Source organism: Protopterus annectens, chromosome 17.part0 (genome assembly GCF_019279795.1).
Source record: "Protopterus annectens isolate FY-2018-M chromosome 17.part0, PAN1.0, whole genome shotgun sequence".
Lineage (NCBI taxonomy): Eukaryota > Metazoa > Chordata > Ceratodontiformes > Protopteridae > Protopterus > Protopterus annectens.
Genome location: NC_056751.1, coordinates 174674019 through 174694781, shown reverse-complemented (window position 1 = coordinate 174694781; position 20763 = coordinate 174674019). Strand labels below are relative to the sequence as shown.

The following is a 20763-nucleotide window of genomic DNA, read 5'->3' as shown; positions in this document are numbered from 1 at the left end:
TGTCTTCTGCAGAGCGGTTTGTTCGACATGCAAACTGAAGTAAATCTAAAGATGCAGGAAGGTTGGATGTTATGTGGTCCATGACCAGCCTGTCAAAGCACTTCTTTACTGCTGAAGTGAGTGCTATGGGGTGGTAGTAATTTAGAGTTAATGGTGGAGACTTCTTTTGTATAGATACTATGGTTGTAGTTTTGAAGCATTTGAGTACGATATCCTGACTTAATGAGATTTTGTAGATGTCAGTGAGAACTTGTATCAGTTGGTCAGTGCTTTCTCTGAGCATTCATCCAAGGATATTGTCAGGTCCATCTGCCTCCCTTGGGTTAACCCTGTGCAGGATTCTTCTGACATTAGCAGGGTTGAGGTGTAGTACTTTGTCCATTTGATTTGTAGGGACTTTCATTGCAGTTGTGTTATTTCTCTCCTCAAATTTATTGAAGAAGGTGTTGAGCTTGTTGAGGAAGTCAGTATTGGCATTGCACTATGCTGACATAAGCTTGTAGTCTGTGATGGATTGTATGCCTTGTCACAGTTGCCTTGAGTCACTGAGATAATTGAAGTGGCTCTGGATCTTCTGACCATATGCCTTTTTGCTGTTTTTATTCCCTTGCTCAGGTCTACATATATATATATATATATATATCTATATCTATATACATATATATATATATATATATATATATATATATATATATATATATTCGTATATACAATGTACACATATATTCTTCATAGTGAGTATGAAAGTGTCTTAAGCCCAAAAAGCCAGCATGGAAGGAGGTTTGATGTGGTATGTGAGAGGTATTGACTAAGGGGTGGCACTAAAGTGGTTCGGACTGGAACCCACTGGTGCTAATACTGGCCTTGGTGTAGTTTAATGCATACCAGCCCTAAACATTTGTGCATTTTGTTTATTAAAATCACTTAGAGACAGTTGAACAGTATGCAGAAGTCCTTGGTGTGTCCGTGCAGCACATATAATGCTGGTAAATTTTCTTTTCTGAATATAATATTGCATGTGCACCACCATTACCGATTTTACTTATAGTAGGAAAAAACTTGTAACACATTTTTTCAGAAAAAAAAAACAAGCTTATAGGAACGTTAAGTATATAGAATTCAATTATTCATTGAGTCTCCAATTACTGGCTTGATCCAATTCTTGGTCACTGGAAGTTAACACCTATCCTGGCATTACAGGTAGCAAGAAGTGGAATTAATCCTGAATAGGGATCCAACCCATCACGGGATAAACACACTAATTTCTTCACACACACAGACACACACACACACACACACACACACACACACACACACACACACACACACACACACACACACACACACACACACACAAACACACACACACATATATCAAGGAACAGTTTGGTGGAATGCCTTTTACCTATAGAGTATGTTTGGGATGTGTGTAATAACATGACCACTCAACACAAACCTATGTGGAGGGAAAATCTGCAAACTTTACACATAACACACCCAAGCCAAAATCAGAAGTGAAAAAGCAAACATTGTGAAACAACAGTTGTTGTTGTGTCTTTTGGCATTTCCCAGTTAGGGGTCGCCACAGTGGTACTTGGGTCCACTAATGATTGGCAGTAGATTTTTACGTGCCGAGTTGCTAGCCCTGATGCACAACCTTCAACAAATGTACGCCCATTCACGCAAGTCTCCACACAGAAGATGCTCTAGCTTTGAATCGAACAGGACAACGTATTACTGTGAGGTGACAACGCTACTGCAGCACCACCAGTACTTAACAATATATCGCTGTGCAGTTCCTATCTGGAATCGGAAGTTAAAAATATGCAAGTTAACTGCTGTTTGCATTCCTTGGTAACAGACCAAGAATTTAGTTAATGCTTAGGCTTGATGCATCTTTTGGAAAATATTAGAACCAGAGAATCTTTAGGCAGAAAATATAATTGTCTTCCTAGGAAAGGCAGTATAAATAGTCCTGATAGATTACACACACTGGAACACAGTAAGGAAATACAGTAATTAAATGAATTACCTGGAAATTTTGCTTGCTGCAGTCTCTAGATTTAAACAACAAGAGACAGAAGAAAAGCATCAGCTGACTGCTGAGAGAAGTAAATAGATTCCAGTGGGATACTCGTCGCTTTGTTTTCGTGACAAGTAATAGCATGAAGGCCATATACTACCGAGGCACAATAACTATATAGCACTATGAGGCCATCAAAACACGTTTGAAAAGTAACTGCAAACCCATTTCCCCCATTTAAAGAAAGAGATATCTAAACAGGTGTAGGTGTACAACATTACAGCTTGCTAGAAAGGATGCTGATAACCCTTATAATTTTTTTTTTGCTGATGACTTCATGAAGGGCATGCATATCTCATAAGATGATGAAAAAAAAGGAGGATGTTAACATTTACTTAGCAACAGGAAGAGTACAGGCAAAAGTCTAGTCAAAGTGTTTTATAAATATTTATAGATAATAAAGTCTGTCTTATCTTTGCATAATCTCGATATACAGATATGGGGTGAAACTATGGTTTAGTAATAGACTGAGTATATTATTTCAGAAAGTGAAATGAAATTTAGTAAGGTCTCTGACCCTGATCAGATATGAAAAAATTATTTGCTCACTTCCCTCATTGTTGAATTTATTGTATTAACATTTTTTAATAATATTGATAGCCACTTGTTAACCAGATTGGCCCACTGGGCACACATTCTATTTTCATGTGAGACTCAGGAGTAATGTGTGATTAAGTGACTTACTCAAGTTCACACAGCAGGGAAGTGAGGGCTGAGACAATCAAACCCTGTACTACAGGAACTACATCTCACAGCATTAACTATCTGCACTAAGTGCCGAATTACACTCGCCTAGCATTGCCTCTCGGTACAGCAAGGGTAAAAATAAAGCACCTAAATTAAGATGCCTTGTTAATACAAAGGCATCTCTTCAAAGATAAAGTTGGAAAGGAAGCCATGTTAATACCAGTATCTAGCATGCAATGCCCACCAAAAGAACAGCACACATCTTTGCTAGGCAGCATATATGCAGACTAGAAATTTTTAAAGAAAACCTATAACTCATGTATAGACCAAATAAAATCTGAAAATGAAATGCATGGCTGTAAAGTGAATTAATTTACTATAGTCAGAATAATGGCACAGAGGCAGGGTGGCCATCTGTGCCTTTATCATCCCAAGTCTGGGAATGGACTCTGGCCAGTAGAAGTACTGGCAGGAGGTGTAGAATGGAACACTGTGCCTGTTCAACATCTGATAAAGGCAAGAGAGCTTTTAGGTCATATTGGAGTAAAATGGGGGTATCATTCTGATCTGTCATTGCACCCACAGATAAGGACCTTAATTTACTAGTCACATGTATGATGGCTCCTTGTTTCATGCTGGCAACTTCCCATAGGACCCCTTGCTCCCTGAAGGTGATACTGATTTACTGCAAACTCTACTTCCAGAGGAATCAGGAGGGTCACCTAGCTAAGCATTAAGTCAATGGGACTTAGGAAGGAGCGCGTAGAGATCCAGGATTAAGTACGCATGGAAACACACACTGAATCCATCTGCATAAGCATGCGTGTGTGTGTGTGTGTGTGTGTGTGTGTGTGTGTGTGTGTGTGTGTGTGTGTGTATTTGTGGAAGCTGGGAGTGCATTTTCAAAAACTGTGCTAACTGCTTTGTTTAACAACATTTAAAAAGTCTTTCAATGGACTGCTATGCATCCTTTCTTTTATTTAAAGATATTGTTTTCTAATTTATGTTGCCAAATTTTAATTCAGTGCAAGATTTAGAGGAGGTGTAAATCATGACTTTGAGACAATACACACTACCCTGATTGTTTCTGCTGAACAATCATCTTCCAAGTTGAAGGTTCTCTTAGCATTTTTGTAAAGTTTTGCCAGAAGACGTATATAGTGAGGTTTCGTCAGACTCTGTGAAGCACCTAATGTAGGACAGTTTATAAGCTGATAATGGCTTGACAGTCTTCACTGCCACAAAGACACAGTGCACCCCATAATGACCCAGTGCTTTATTGTTTGATTAAGGCCTTAAAATAGTTGAACTAAAGGAGGAAGACAAAATTGACATGCTCATCTAATCATCAATAGGCATGCACCTGTCTACTCAGATGGGATTCCACCTCTTTTTTTTTTTTCTCATGTCCTGTCCTGCTTCATACTCCTGCATTTTCACAAGCCCATACGTTTGGGTTATCAGGTTGTAGGATCATTTGAATACTTTATTTCAGTGTGATGTTATGGCTGAAGGGTATCCCCAGCTACTAAATCGAGGAAGGGGATGCTATTAATCATGTATGCCTCTTTTATACAGTACCGTATGCATCTGCATCATTCTTAGTGATTAATATAATTTCATAATTTGTTAAATCAAAAATAACTTGGTATGGCAGTAACTGATACAATTTTGTGTTGCAGCCAGTACTTTTTTCTCCCACAAAACACTTAATGCTTCGGTATCAGTATACAAAGGGCAAATGTTTCTGTTGTTTTGTCTCATATTTGGTCTGTAATGATAGCTGTCTTATTTGCTGCTTTCTTTGAATGTCTGCAAAGAGAGAGTAAGAGAGAGAAAGAGAAACATTGTTTCTTTCTCAATGACTCACTTTGATTCGTATTAGTACTGTGCTTCCCAAAATGACTTCATGTCAGTTTTAAAAGTTCTGAAACAAAAGTTTCTAAATTATTTGATTTTCTTAAACTGATAAATGGTAGTGTCATGAACACCTACCCATGGCCTGAGGTCGAGGTGTTGTCTTGCAGTCATAGCAATGTGGGACAGTTCTCTTAGACATGCCAAAATATATCCCTCCTCATAACTGAAGCAGCTTTTCCTAAACTATGACCATCTTTGTGAAAAATATTGTCTTTCACCCTCCATAAACTTAAAAAAAACACACTTGAAAAATTAACCTTATAAACCAAGTGCAGGTTTTAGGTTCATGATTTGAATATTTTTTTTCTGTATGTATTTGAGATGTAAGATTCTTAGACTAAAGCTGTGTCAGTTTTGCTGGATAATAATACCTTAGCACATATTAATACAGTGTATATAGATTTATCCATTACATTTTCACATGCCCAGCATTCTCTGTCTCCTAAGACTATTCTGGCTGTGTTCCTAATTAAGAAACATTATATTTGTTATAATTTATGAATGAATTCTGCTGCTAATTGCCTTTCTGAGATACCTGTTACATGTTTAAGAACTAAGAATGAATTCCTCAGAACTATGAAATTAAGTGTGATAAGGCAGAAAATTGTATACTATGTCCAAAACTATTTATCTTAGAGCATTCTCTCTCCTGTCCAGTTAATATATATATAAGTACTGATTGAGGCTGCAGGGGTGCAATTCATCACATCTGGGGATGTAGGGGGTTTGCTCCCCTGTAAAAATTCTGCTTATGCAGCCACATATTTTGTGTTTTGCTGCTGTTTTAGAAGATTCACATTTAATTTTTCAGAGTTCAGGACCTCACATTATCAAGTCTTGACTTTCCAATAGGTTGTCCTTATTCTGATAAAGTTTGCTTAATTCTCACATACTGTTTTTATTAACACAAATGTATAAGTTTGTTAAACTTCTCTGTACACATTGTTCTGATTTATATTACCGCATCTGTAGGATTTGCTCTTGGGTTGTGGTGGAAAGTGCAACATGAGATCAGTACACATAAATATTTATCAAATACATAAAATGAATTCTTCTGATAACCATCTGTAACCAACAACTTAAACCTATAGCCTGACTTTCTCCTAGAAAGTATGTATCTCATTAGAATCTTCTGACTAGACATTTGTTATAGTTAGACTCAGTAGTTTAATTAGGTGGCTTTCTTACATGCTTGAAATCTTTTCACTGCACTGGTCCTGACAGACTGCCTCAAACACAAAGTTTTTCTTTGACGGTAATGTTTTAACAATGTCTAAAGGAAACAGCACGAGGGTTTACAGAACATTCAGATGGTATACTGACGGACTGCAGAAAGAGAGACATGAGGCAGAGCGGAAAGTAAGTTGTATAATATATTTTTGTATTTCAGATACTCTCTTTTTTACAACAAAACACTCTGTGATTTGAATGGGTTAGTCCTTTAATTTCATGGACCATCTTCTATATTCACAGCATGGACAGATTTACAGTTAGTTCATCTGAAATAGGCACAGATGACATTTACTTGCATAGTTTCTACTTTCCTGACATATTATTTTCCTCCAAAGGTACCTAGTATTCCAGATTTCATAAATTAAGGTAACATGAAATTGCTGTGTTACAAATCTGTACAAGCAGAATTAAATAGTGCCATCTTCTTAAGTCAGGTTTTGTTAGCATGAGTACTGAGTTAGACATCCTTGAGCATCAGTTACCTGAGGTACAGTACACCCAGGAACATAACTCTGATCTCAGGTCTCCATAGGAGTGTCAGTGTGATTTCTAAGCGCATGCCAGCACTGATTCTCTACTTTTTGGACATTTCTCCAGTCTTCGTTTTAGTATGTATATAGATTTGTGAGGTGTGGGGGGCATTCCTGCCGCAGAAAAGCACACTTTCCTTGTTTTGGACCTCTAGTTTTTCATGCAATGACTTATGGAATGTTTGATGCTTGGGGTTTTGCTATTTGATATTACATTGTTGAACCATTTTCATCAGATCAAAACTAATTATATTGTAATATGCCGTATTATTTGTCCTTTGATTATGTATACATCTGTTGCTTACTTTCCCTTTTTTAAGTTAGGTTTTGTGAAACAACTTTTTGTCATATATTATTATAGCAATAACCCATGGCTGGGTGTGGGTAAATCCAGCATTACCAAGACCCAGCTGTGGGTTATTGCTATTATACTATGACATTATTAAAGAAAAAAGTTAGTTACTTTTCTTAAATAATGTCCTGGTGTAAGACCTCTGTGCTGTTCTTCTGCATTTTTTTCTTGGTATCCTGGGGCTTTCCTGATCTACTGCACATGCATATGGGACTTTCATTCCCACGGTTATGCAGCACATCAGTGCTGTTTAAAGGAAGCAATGGTGAAAGGAAGGTCTCTACTGCCCTTTTTTTTTAATTACAAAAAAAAAAAAAAAAATCAGGAAGCTTTCAACGTGCTGGACAGAATGGACGGATAAAATAAAAGGATAGTCGGGTGTATTTCTCTAGTTTTCCATAATGTACCTGATTATCCTTTTATTTTTCTCATCTCTCATGTTCATTTGAGGTCTCCAGTTTTCTAAGTTAGGACCTTTTTCCATTGGTATATGCTCGAATTTCAAGGGGCATGCTGGTTAGGCTGACCAATCAGCATGCTTGTTTTTGAATGATATGGCCAGTCATTGTATAATAGCATTTATTTTTAGTAGGCTGCAATTATTTAAATACACTTTTGGGATACTGTGATACACCAGTTAAATAACTGCTGCTGTGGATCTTTGAAGTTTGACAATACTGCTGCAAACATATGTGACTTTGTTATTGATTTTTTATGTACTAATTAGTGTAATGTTCTCTTTAATCATTTGCCACTTTCTTATCTCTGCCTTTCCTTAATGCATATCTCTTCTCCTTTTTTATACGTCATGTAATATCACAAAGGGGAAATGTAGAAAAGAAGATTAGCAAAGTAGAAGTAAAAAAAAATATATAAGGATAAGTTATGGAGTGCCTGCGAAGTGAAGGATTTGGTGTAGAAGGTCTAACACAGGCTACATCACAGCATGATGGAATGAGTACTCAAAGTAAGGAGAAGCAGGAAGATCTTGAGCCATCTGAAGAAGAAATATGGACATGGGAAAGAAAAAGAGATTTAATATGGTGTAATATTTATGGAAAGGAGAAAGCAAAACTAATCAATACAAAAAGAGCAGCACCAAAGATATTTGAAGAGAAATACAGGCAAAGGAATCCAGACATGGAAAACATTACAATAGAAAAAACAAGAAGACAAAGAGGAAAAATAAAAAAAGGAGATTAGTAATGGAGAGGTTAAAGAAATAGAAACTGAGGTTATGGAGTACCTGTGAAGTGAAGGATTCAGTGTAGAAAATCTAACTCGGAAAGCACTGCAGCAGGACAGAGAAATAGACATCTAAATTAAGGAGAAACCAGTGGAACAGAAAGCAACTGGTCAGTTGGCATGTGGAGATATTTTGGAGCCTTCCACAGGAAACCAGTGTAAATGTTCATGTGAAGCTGGACAGCAAGGGAAGGAACAGGAAACTGTGGCAACTCTGAAGCTGTCAGTGTTGAGGAGTGATAAGCCAGTGAGTTCCTATATGACCGAGCAATGGATGGCACAGGATGAAAAGGAAGAGAATGTGCCACAGGAAGATGCTATAGAACCTTCTATAGAATGCCTGCATGGAGAACAAAAATGTGCCCTCAGTTTAGAAGAAAATGAGCAAAGAGAAGATTTTCTTGATTTAATAGAGATAGATAGACATATTAGGATCAGTGAAGGAAATAGACTGCAGAAGGTCAATAAAACCCAAAAGTCAGAAGTTTGATAAAACAAATGAACACAGTAATTAGGACTGTCCAGAGATCCATGCAATCTAACAGAAGTAAACAGGATATATTACTGTGCAGCTAAGTTAAAAACAAATAAAATTCTACCACAAGAACACAGGGTAGTAAGGGAAAGAAAGAGGAGAAATCAAATACCATCATGGAAGTACTGAATAAAGAAAACGATAAAGCAATTAAGACAAGAAGTGTAACTGTTAGAAGACTATAGAAGAGAGAACAGATCACCAAAAATACTCGGAAAGATAGATGTGATAAAAGCAATGTGCTGTAATATACTGGATCAGGATCTATCTTGCACTATTACAAATAACAAACTAAAATCTCAGCATAGGCAGAAAAAGATACACAGATAAATATAAAGGAAAAGTACAAAATAAGCAATTTATTGATGATCCCCAAAATTCTATAGAGAACTGGGAAACAAGGCAAAAGGAATTGAAAGACCACCCAAAGGAGAAGAAATAGATACATTTTTGGAGAAATATCCATGAAGATTCTGTGGAACATAACAAAAATGCTAAATGGATAGAATAAGTCAAAGAAAGAATCAGAAGTTCAAAGTTATATGATATGAAATGGGATGAAGTAATGGCCAGAGAGATTGAAATAAAGTTAAGAAAAGCCTCCAACTGGAAAACCCCAGGCCTAGATGTAATACCTAACTTCTGGCTAAAAGTATTAACATCTTTGTATGAAGATTTATCCATGAGTAAGAACTATTTTTATGCGCACCCCAAACAAACCAATCTGGCTAACAACAGGTAAAACAATGCTCTTACTTAAGAGTAACTCTGCAAGTTATCCTAAAAATTATAGACCAATAACTTGCCTTCTGATGACGTATAACTATACACCAGAATTGATGCCAACAGAGTTTATAGCCATTTAGAAGAAAATGCAATCATGGCAAAAGAACAAAAAGGTAATAAAAGAAAGTCATATGGAACAAATGATCATTTTTTTTTGCTAAATAAAGTCATAATGCAGAACTGTAAAAAGGGGAAGAATTTGGGTATGGCATGGATTGACTACAAAAAAGCATTTGACAGTATCCCACATTCATGGATAAAAGAGTGCTTAAAATGTATAAGATACATGCTACACTGATCTGTTCCATTACAGTGACCATGAAACAGTGGCAAACCACTTTGCAATTAAGCCAAGATAAAGGGAAAAGTATTATTCCAGAGATAAAAATTCAAGGGGGGGGGGTATTCCAGGGTAACTCCCTGTTACTGCTCTTATTCTGTCTTGCCCTTAACCTATTAAGCTGTCTACTTAACAGATTAGGTCATGGCTATACTTTGGCTCCTAAAAAACAACAAAGTGTAAAGACTTTTCATCTCCTCTTTGGTGATGATTTAAAACCATATAGTTTATCAGATGAAAATTTGAAAGCACAACTGCAAGTAGTCAAATATTTTTCAGATTATATAAGAATATCATTTTGTCTTGATAAACATGCCAAAGCAACCTTTAAAACAGGAAAATTGCAACACCAAGAAAACATCAGTTCAGACAAGAATGTGATATAAAAGAACTTGAGTAAGATGGAGTGTATAAATATTTGGGAACTGATGATGAATCAACAATAAAACATGAACAAATGCAAATAAACCTTAGTAAGGAGTATTTTAGAAGACTTAAATTAATTCTGAAAACAGTGTTGACATCTAAGAACAAAATTTAGGCTATAAATCAATTTGCTCTTCCTGTCCTAACTTACACTTTGGGAGTAATTGACTGGCCTCCAGAAGGTGTTGGATAGATTAGACAGGAAAACAGGAAGGATGCTTCACGCTCATCAGATGATTTATAAAAATCAGTGCATAGCAAGATTATATATTTCCCATTCCGAAGGAGTTATGGGCTTCCTTGAAATTCATTTCATGTATAGATCTGCAGTCCCGCACACATAAGCTGACCTCACAAGACCCAAATCTGGTGAAGTTTTGAAACATGAGGAAAATAAACCTAAGATGACTTCCCTGCTTAGTTTAGCAGAAGCATCAAGCAGGAATGGAAATTGAACAAGAAGTAGATAAAAATCAGGAAGCAACTGAATGTGCCAAAAAACAAAAAAAAGAATATAAGGTGAAGGATGAGATGAGAAGGCAAGAAATGTGGAAAATGCATAAATATAGTTGCAAGTATAGAAAACTTCTGGAAAAACTTCATGTTGATCAGGATTGAATGCAGGAATGGTTAAGGAAAGGTGAAATCAAACCAAAAGATGAAAGGTTAATATTGGCAGCTCAAGATAGTGGGCTACATACGTGTTGGTTTACAAAGTTCACCAAATATGTGGGAAAAACAGACAAATTTAAGTTTTGTAAAACAGAATTGGAAACAGTTGCACACCATGTTGCTGGTCGTAACATACTAATGCAGAAGGATTGTATACTGAAAGGCATAGTAATGTGGCAAGACTGTTGCACTGGGGATTGTGCAAACATTATGGTATTGAAGTAGCTGAAAAACACTGGAAACATGAGCCACAAAGCATCAAAGAAAATGATGAAGTTTATATTACATGGGCTCACCCATTACCAACAGTTCAAAGATAAATGTAAGAAAACCAGATATAGTGGTCCATGAAAAGAAGGCAAAAGTAGCATTGATGATTGAAATCGCTACAACCAGTGACTACAGTGTTTTCCATACAGAGAGATACAACATCATAAAATATCAAGATTTGCAGGCAGAATTAAGAGCAGTGTGTGTAAGAAAGATACCCAGACAGTTCCAATAGTAGTAGGAGTAAAGGAGCTTATAAAAAAGAATCTACAATCTTATTTAGATATGTTCCCAATACATGTAACTGCAGCCACGGTGGTACAGCGGTAGCGTTGTTGCCTCACAGCAAGAGGTTCTCCTGTTCGATTTTTGGCTGGAGTGCCTTCTGTGTGGAGTCTGCATGTCCTCCCTGTGGTCAAGTGGCCTCCGAAAGACATGCGTGAATGGGCGTGCCTTCGCTGAAGGTTGGGCGTCGGGCTGGCAACTTGGCACCATAACAATCAACTGCCAATCATTAGCGGACCGGAATTCTGCTGTGGTGACCCCTAACTGAGAAAAGCCGAAAAGTCAAACAACAACAACCAATACATGTAACTCCATACAAATTGCAGAAGTAGTCATTACTGGGCACATTTCAGGTGCCACGAAGAGAACTTCTGACTAATATCAAAGATTGAAATAATACTGATTTCCTGAACTTTAATCATACTTTGACTTAGGAATGGGGCCCATTCCCATCATGGTATTAGAAACCAAAACATTTGGAGAAATTAAAAAAAAACAGGAGTCAGCTCATCTTTCTGACTAAATGTGCTGTGGTCTTTTTAAGTAATAATCCATGACTATGGGTGGGTATATCTGGATTTACCCACAGCTAATGTGGTTTGATCACCCGAGTGATTAAACAAAGCCAACTGTGGGTAAATCCTGATATACTGACCAACAGGAGTGGATTACTGTTTTTATACAATGACATCATTTAAAAAAGAAACTGTGCATCTTTCTTAAATAATATCTGTGTATAACAGCACTTCAAGTCTTCTTCCGTGTTCTTCCTTGTTTACTGATGTATTGTGCATGCATATGGAACATGCACGCCACATGTACACTGTACATCAGTATAGTGCAGGAGAAGTAATGGAGAAAAAAAGAGTCTCTTTTTTAAAAGTTTAAAAAGTCAGGATTTTGTGAGGGACACTGGAGAAATACAAGGAAAATCTGGTATGTATCTGTTTCTTTAGTTTTGCAGAATATACCTAATGTTGCTCTCCCTCAGTATATGCCAGTAGAAAATCAGGCTGTGCAATGGTACTTCAGTGGCTGGACTTTTTTCTGTTGATATATGCTTGATTTACAGTGGGCATACGGTTGGGCTGTCCAATCAGAGTGTTCATTTTTGAATAGCAATGAGCAATCATTGTATAAATTACATTGTGTTATCATTATGGCAGCAAGTCTTGTTTGGGTATACAATAATGATTGTTATTGATTTTTTTAAATGTAAAGTTTATTCTGTCATCCCACAATTGACAGAATAGTATATAGTTATATGTGGTAAATAAGTATTAAAACTGACTGGAAAGAAGTCTGCCTACCTTGGTGGAGCAGTGAAAACACTGGAAAAGAAATGATAATGGGAACCGCTGTTCATATTATTTTGACAGAAGGAACTTAATACAATTCTTACATTTTTAAAAGTTACTTAAAATTCTAAGCTGAAGGTTATGTGGTGCAAGGTAGAGATTATTTCACATTTCCTCATAGTCACCCCTTGTTTTTGTCATATTATTTATCAAAGTGATCTTAAACAGGGAAATTTAGTACCATGAATGTTTAAGAAATTAAATCTCAGTAAAACTGTGCTTTAGTTCACATATGAAATATTTATTAGTGTCAGGCATTTAAAGGAAACATGCTTGATTAAATTGTTTCTTTTGCAGATATCATGATTTTCAAGATGTAACAAGCAACTTTCTGGGAGCTATGTGGCTTATTTCAATTACCTTTCTATCCATTGGGTATGGAGATATGGTACCTCACACATACTGTGGAAAGGGAGTTTGCTTGCTGACTGGAATCATGGTATGTATATTTCTTCTTAAACTTTTAAGAAATATCACACTGCAAGGTCACATCTCAAATCACTTTGAAATGAGGCGTGCAATGAGCAAGGCTGTTTCTGTCTACATGTGAAGTACTCATTTTGATTTATGTTACAATCTGAACAGTTTTGCAGATTAGCTATTTAATGGTTGACTGAGCTGCGGTGTGTATTCCATCACTTTACTTTTGCATATAATATGCAGCATTCTAAGAACAGACAGTAACATCTGCTCATGGTTTAGCACTGTATTTTGTCAGTTCTGCTGTGTGTGTGAGTGCGTGTGTGTGTGTGTGTGTGTGTGTGTGTGTGTGTGTGTGTGTGTGTTGATTATTTTACTTAACAAGTTTTCAAAAGAATGACACATTAGTTTAGATTTTATGTTCCATGTTTTACGAGTTTGTGTCTCAGTAGCTGTGCCCCCTTTCAGCTGTATATGTTCTGAAATATTAGGTCTGTTATTTTATGAACGGTTTTTCGTCATGCATGATTTGTCAGATATAATGCATCTTACTGTGACAGATGTACACAACTGCTGTACCATACTTAATAGTATTATGTTACATTTGATACAGTGGATGAGTTGAAGTTAACAAAATGTTAGTTCTATAACAGCTCAGCAGCGGTTCTCTCTATATACACATGTTCAGAAGTTAAGTAGAGGAAGATATACTTTTTACAAACTTATCTTTGTAACTAAATGCATAAAGGTTTTAAGTATGCATTGTAGCTGGAATGGAAGTTCTCAGACTCAGGACCTTTGAAAGGAATCCTTTGCTATTAATCTTCGATTAATCATTTAGTATGGAATAACTGAGGGCATGTCTGAAGATACGTATTTTTTGTACAGGGCCCTTTTCAGAAACTACCAGGGTCATAAGGCAAAACAAGTTAAAAAATAGTAAAACAAAATACTAGTAGTGCAACCTTTCAAATATCCACGGAGTAGCTCTACAAAATATGTAGTATAAAAATTCAGCTGACAAAAACACAAAATATTAAATTGAATGTAGCATGTACAAATACATTTTGAATATTGCATTAGAAAGAATATAGGATAAGACAAGACAGAAAATAATGAAGTATACTGCAGTTAAAAGGTGACGACCCTTAATGAAAGCTGAGAGATGAATAAATAGTGTTGATGGGTACCATTGAGGTCATACTCAAGAGACAGCAGACTCATAAATGTAGGACAAGGTTACAGAAGCTGTAGGAGTTTTATTCCCTGAAGGTAATTGTAGTTTTGCAGTATATTGGATGATGATGATGATGGAATACCCACAAATCTGAGTCTGCAAAGTGTTCTGCATAAGACTACACAAAGTAAGAAGGGTAACAGAAGGTATTATTGTAAGACACATATGCCTGTTTGTAGTTTGATTTTAGGAATCTTGAAGCTCTTAACCATGGGATTTAGCTTTACTTGTGATAATGCCCCATTGATGGCATTATCCCAGTATATAGGAAAGTTTAGACTGAGGGCACCTACATTCTTTTTCCTCAAATATTTTTTTTATTTTCAATTAAAATAACATTTACATAATATTTTTAAATATCATTTTAAACAACTATATACAATATTTACAAGAGCCTGACTTTCAATTATATAGGCACCTATATTCTGATTTACATAACCTGTGATACTCTGTAGATGTAGCTCCAATGGAAAAATATTACTTGAAGGTACAAAATTTGACTTCAACAATTTTATCACAATGTTGTTTTTTTTTGTCATTAATAATAAGCATTCTGCACTTGACAGTTGCATAAAACAGTAACATGGTGGACCTTAAGGTAGCAGTTTGCTGTAACTTTTTTTAAAGTAATAATATAAAATGGACAATTTCTGTGCCAATGAAACATTTAAAGTCTTATTCAGAATACAGCCAAACTATGTAAAGTGGACTTCCTCAGATTCTTTTGAAATGTATGATCACTGTAATTGCTGCATACACTTGTCAGATAACTAAGTAACACGTCATCTATTTATAGGATTATGTTAACTTATCTTGTAGGAGAAGCATACAAACATGGAAAGAAAAGACTGGCAGTAGCATAATGCATTGCAAGACTCTTCCACAGAGCCTTACAGATATTTTGCTGGCTTGTTTGATGACTATATTGAGATATTTATTAAACTGTTTATAGAAATATATGTTGACAGCAAACAGCAGACGTGTGGACCCCATGGTCTACATGTGTTCATGCAGTCCTCCTCTTTTTTACACTTATGCACAAAACACTTAATAATGACTCCCGCCACTTACACTCAGATGAAAACTGTTAATAAACAGTACTCAGTACTATCTGTAATCCTATTCAGATAATGCAGTGGCACTACAAAGATATAAAATAGCTTGACTTCCACTTGTCATGCATTCTGCATTCTAGGATCTACATTTTTGAACAGTCTTCCTAAGAACATTTAAAGTATAATAAGCAGTTCAGATAAAAACAATTTAATATCGACAAAAATCAGTCATGTGCTCCCACTTCACGCAGTCTACAATAAAATAAATACCACAACCCTGATTTTTTATAGTTCTCATTCATTATTCATAACTCAGTTATTATGCATGTAAGAGACTGTAACCTATGTCAGTACTGTAAATACTTATTACTTACGCAGTAATGTATTATACACTACTCTGTGTTCACAATTATGTGGCATACTTTTCATACACAATTTGCATATTTTATATCTTACGTATTTACTGACTCTGTCAAAGACTGTAATTGTATAAGAACTCTGTTTGACCCTGATTTTATGACTCTGCATACTGTATTTGTTTTAGTCTAAATGTATGAAATCTTTGTCTCTCCGGGTTGTGTTTGAATTTTTTTTTTTTTGGGGGGGGGGGGTTGCTCTACTACCCAGGTTAACGAACTTGATAATTAATGAAGAAACAAGCAAACAATGCCCATTATGTAATGGATTAGGTGCATGTCTTACTCATCTAACAACATACACCCACCATTCCTTTCCTTATAGGGATAACCTTATATGTGGTCATTACACTCTTGAATGCTGTCACTATTTCTACGTAGTGCATCTTCAGGAATAGTACCTCACACATTTCAGTTATACATTGCCCTGTCTTTATAAAAATAATTCATTTTATGTCTGTAACACAGGGGTTAATCTTGGTCCCACAAGAGGCCTCAAAATGCATGGCAAGTCACAATCACAGCCTCAGTAATTACACTGTATGCTTAGTTGCTTCTGATGCTATTTTTTGTCTCTAATGAGTCACAAGGTTTTTCTAGTCAACTATTAAATTATTAGCCTCAGTTACATTCGCACTCACTGTCTCTCAATAGTTAATCTGCACTCCGTAACTGAGTGTAGAAAATGCCAACTACTTAGTTGCAGTGCCCAGACCCCCTGCTAAACTGCATTTACTTGGACCTATTGCCTCATTATTTGGTATGTTACCAGTGTTGTTTCTAATCAATGTTTCTTCCATTATTTGAACTGTAACCATTTCTGTGTTTTTATCAAAGTAACCCTTCTGCTGCTGCCGCATTTTACTTTTGTTTAAATGTTCTTGAATTAGACTTTGCTGCTGCATTTATTGAACTGTAATTGATGCTATTTGTACTTGTGTAAACTGTCCATTGCTGTTGCATTTTAGTGTGCCCTAACTGCTCTCACCTCAGCTGTACCTCTATTGTTTTTCTTCTGCTGCTGTTATACCTTCAGTTGCTTTCTCCCTCCTTCTTTTTGGACTCATTCTCCTGTTCACTTCCACTCTTATGCTGGCCCTATCCTCTGGCCTCTCCTACTACCACTTCCAAAATTTCTTAGCTGAATTCTTCTGCTCCATTTCCTTCTCCCCTCTCACTAGTAAGGCTACTAAAGCAGATCCGTTTATCTCTATTACAGCTTGTTAAATCCAACACTACCACCACCCAAGGCGCTTTTCCACTGTATGGCCCTGGCTCACCACCATTGAAAACAAGCTAACTGGAATTCAACAAGTATTGAAGAAAAAAAAGAAAATGTACTACTGCCCTCCAAGAACTAAAACGTGTATGTAATTAATCTAAAATCTCACTGCTTCTGTTTTTATTAAGTAAGCTTAGGGAAGTGCCCTGTTGTGCATTGCTAGCAGCCTTCTGCGACCTAATTTCCCCCACTAGTCCCCCGATCTTCTCCACAATCCCGTACCTGTAGCTGCTAAATCCCTGTATTAATTAGTATTTTTACCACTAGGTGGCAGTGTTAACCTACTCATTATTGCTAACCATATCCGTCATCTTCACTAGTCCATGTCACAGTTGAACTCTAGTAATTTCTCCCTTTTTGGCTCAAAGTTTTGAACTAGCCCTTAGCTGCATCCCTGCTCACCCTTACCAGAACTTGCTTTCATGCTCACTGCCTGTCTTCAATTTCACTGATTATTCTCAGTAGGCAACCTCTTCTACTCGGCTCTGCCCACTCCATTGGCCCTATGGGCTCACTCCACTCCCCTACCCTGCCCTCAATTCCCACCCCCCCCAGTAGCTTTAAACTTATACTCTGAAGTCACACCCACCCACAATTTTTCCAACTGAATCATCCCATCTTCAACCCTTACTAATTCCATATAACCTGCCCCCTACCAATTCCCCTCACCTCCCCCACCACTCCCTTAAAGGACCATTACGGGCAAATGATGAAGAAAACATATTTTTTTTTTATCTTGCCATGATTTACTGCACCTCCTAAAGCAGCCTGCAGCAAAATAAGTACTCCTTCCTAATTTTATTTTGTTTTTACTCTTCTCTGCCCTCATGGGGGCAGACATTGTGATTCCTTTGGAAATCTAAATCTATCCCGTAATGCATAGATTGTGAGAATAAATAGTCCTATCATTTGTTGTCAGACTAGACTTCTATTCACTTAGAATGAAACACCTGGAAAAAAACTGCCAAGTTTGAGAGTCCGCAGCCCAAGAGTTATTGACTGGTATGCGCTGAGTTTTACAAATGTTGTTCCTACTGATTGATGTACTACACATTCTCTGAAAGAAACTTGCAAAAGTGTCAACAAATTACTGAGATAAAAAAGACTTTTCACAAGGAGCAGTTTTGCAAGTTTCAATTCTTGGCCAGGTTACTCCTCCCATCTCCCATCCTTCAGTGGGCTACAGTCTCACATATCCAGCTTGTCTAGATTCACCTATTTAGTCAGTTTTGCATGACAATAGACATCAATAAATCACAGCCTGGTGTGCCACTAAATCTGTTCCATTGTATTTCTCTTCACTTCTGAATAGCATTTCCCATGAATAAAAAACACACACACATCTGTCCAAAGTGTAGGCCAATCTATCCATTTTTTAAAATGTGCACAGTAAAATATTCAACTTGTAATGCATTTTGGCTGCTGACATGGTTATCTTTACATACTTATTCTATTATAGCATAACCTGAACTTATGGTATTTAATGATAAATTTTAGAACAGTTCTCAGTTTCTTAACAATGATCTCCCAAGCTTCTGAAGTGACCTAGCACTTTTTCTTACTATTGCTTTATGTAGTTTGTCTTAGTTGTATAATTTTAGCATGTTATTCATCCTATCAGCAACAGACTCCTGGAGAAAACTTCCAAAGCATATATTGAAAGAGTGCCAGCAGCTGTAGCAGTGATACCACATTCCAGAACAATGCCCTCAAACATAGTACTGACAAACACAGGGGAATGTATATGTTGGAATCAAGCAGTGATGACATTGCTAGGGACTTCACTGAGTACAATTTTACTCTTAATCTCTCCATTTCATAATGCATAACATTCGCACCACACTAACAAAGGCACACCTCCACCTTCCACAAACACAGCTACCCACACCCACACAACCTACCAGTCAAATTTAAGGCTTTTCCCACCTCTCTGCAAAACACTGCAGTAATGGCTTTGGCAAACAAATTAAATGATTGATGGGTGTTGGTTCACGACTCCATATCTCTCAACAGTACAGATCTTTGCAGAAAGTCCAGATTTTTTGTCTGTTTTTCATAAAATTGTAGTTTTCTGTAAAATCACTGGCAAATCATTGAACACTGAAGTCAGAAAATTATGACAGGCATTTGATTTTCAGACTTCATATCCTTAAGAAAATTCACTCTAATGCAAAACCTGTTTATCAACTTTCTAAATTTGTAAGAGCAATATTTATAAATTGTCCCTATTTTTGGGCGTTGCCCCCCTCATTATTTATGGTCTTGTCCAGATTTCTTCTTCTATAATGTTGAGAGTTATGCTGCCATCCCTTCCTGCTGGAGCTAGTCCACTGCACTTGCACAAGTGTCCCCCTCAGCAGGGCAGCAAGCAGGTATCAGTGCAGATTTGCTTTATAGTTCTTTTACACACACACACACACACACACACACACACACACACACACACACACACACACACACACAGTAAATATTGTTGTCCATGTTATTTCTTCTTTTCCTTGGTTTTGTTTCTCTTACTTGTAATGTTGTTTTTACTCATTTTTTCTCCTGCCTCCCATATCTACCCTAATTATTACTTCTAACAAATATTTTTTCTCACTATTTCTTCTCTTCCTCTCCTCTTTATCCAGTATTTGAACTTTGCCACTCTGACATTTGCTTTATGAGTAAATAATGAGCTATCACCCTTATACTGTCAGCACCTTTCAGTGCTACATAATATTGTATTTAGTCTAATAATATCTGAATAAGTGAGTGAGATTTTCATGACAGCATCAAGGAAACATTTCCTTCCTTCTGTGTTTTTTTCCTTAAGTTTTGGATTTTTCTTGGTATATTGATTGATTTTCTTAGTATATTTTATTTTATTTTTTATTTATTTTCCATTTGTTTACCAGGTTAGTGCGACTGGACACAAGGTGACCGTTTTCAGTAGAGGCTTGGGGGAGAAAAGCTCCAGATACATAGAAAGCAATTATAAAAAATCATAAAAATAAATTATACAACCATAGCTATTTTGTACAAAGAGCATAAAACATATAAAAAGAGTAAAATCAGAGTTTTATAATTGATGCAGCATACAGTGGTTAGAATATTGAGAAACAATTAAACAAGATAATATACAACAAATATACAATTGCTTGAACATAAATTCAAAAAGAAGTTTCCATAGACAATCAGGGTCATACACTAGAAATCATAACTATATTGATATGATTTATATTGCATTTATCTTGTTTTAATTATGGTATATGTGTATTATTGTGCATGTCATATGTACACAAATATTTGTATTAATCTATGTATTTACAGTATATTGACAAAGTATTGGGTCACATCAGAGGCATGAGAGGTCATTGTTAAGAAACTGAGAACTGTTGTAAAGCTTGGCATTAAATACCATAAGTTTAGGTTATACTATAAGAGAATAACTATGTAAATATAACAATGTCAGCAGCCAGAATGCATTACAAGCTGAATATTTACTGTGTACATTAAGAGATGGATAGATTGGCTCAAACTCTGGACTGATGTGTGTGCTTTGTTTTTTTTTATTCCTGGGAAATGCTATTCAGAAGTGAAGAAACATACAAGGGAACAGATTTAGTGGTGCATCAGGCTGTGATTTGTT

The 20763-nt window shown here is 36.4% G+C and overlaps 1 protein-coding gene across 3 annotated transcripts in view; it reads left to right on the top strand.

Moving 5' to 3' along the window:
- Window positions 1-20763, top strand: part of KCNN2 (potassium calcium-activated channel subfamily N member 2) — a 544190-nt gene that overhangs the window by 199000 nt on the left and 324427 nt on the right. For all 3 annotated transcript variants that reach the window (XM_044059288.1, XM_044059289.1, XM_044059290.1), the window contains one exon: window positions 13020-13161. In XM_044059288.1, the coding sequence (XP_043915223.1) occupies window positions 13020-13161 (142 nt within the window). The remainder of the gene's footprint in view (window positions 1-13019; window positions 13162-20763) is intronic.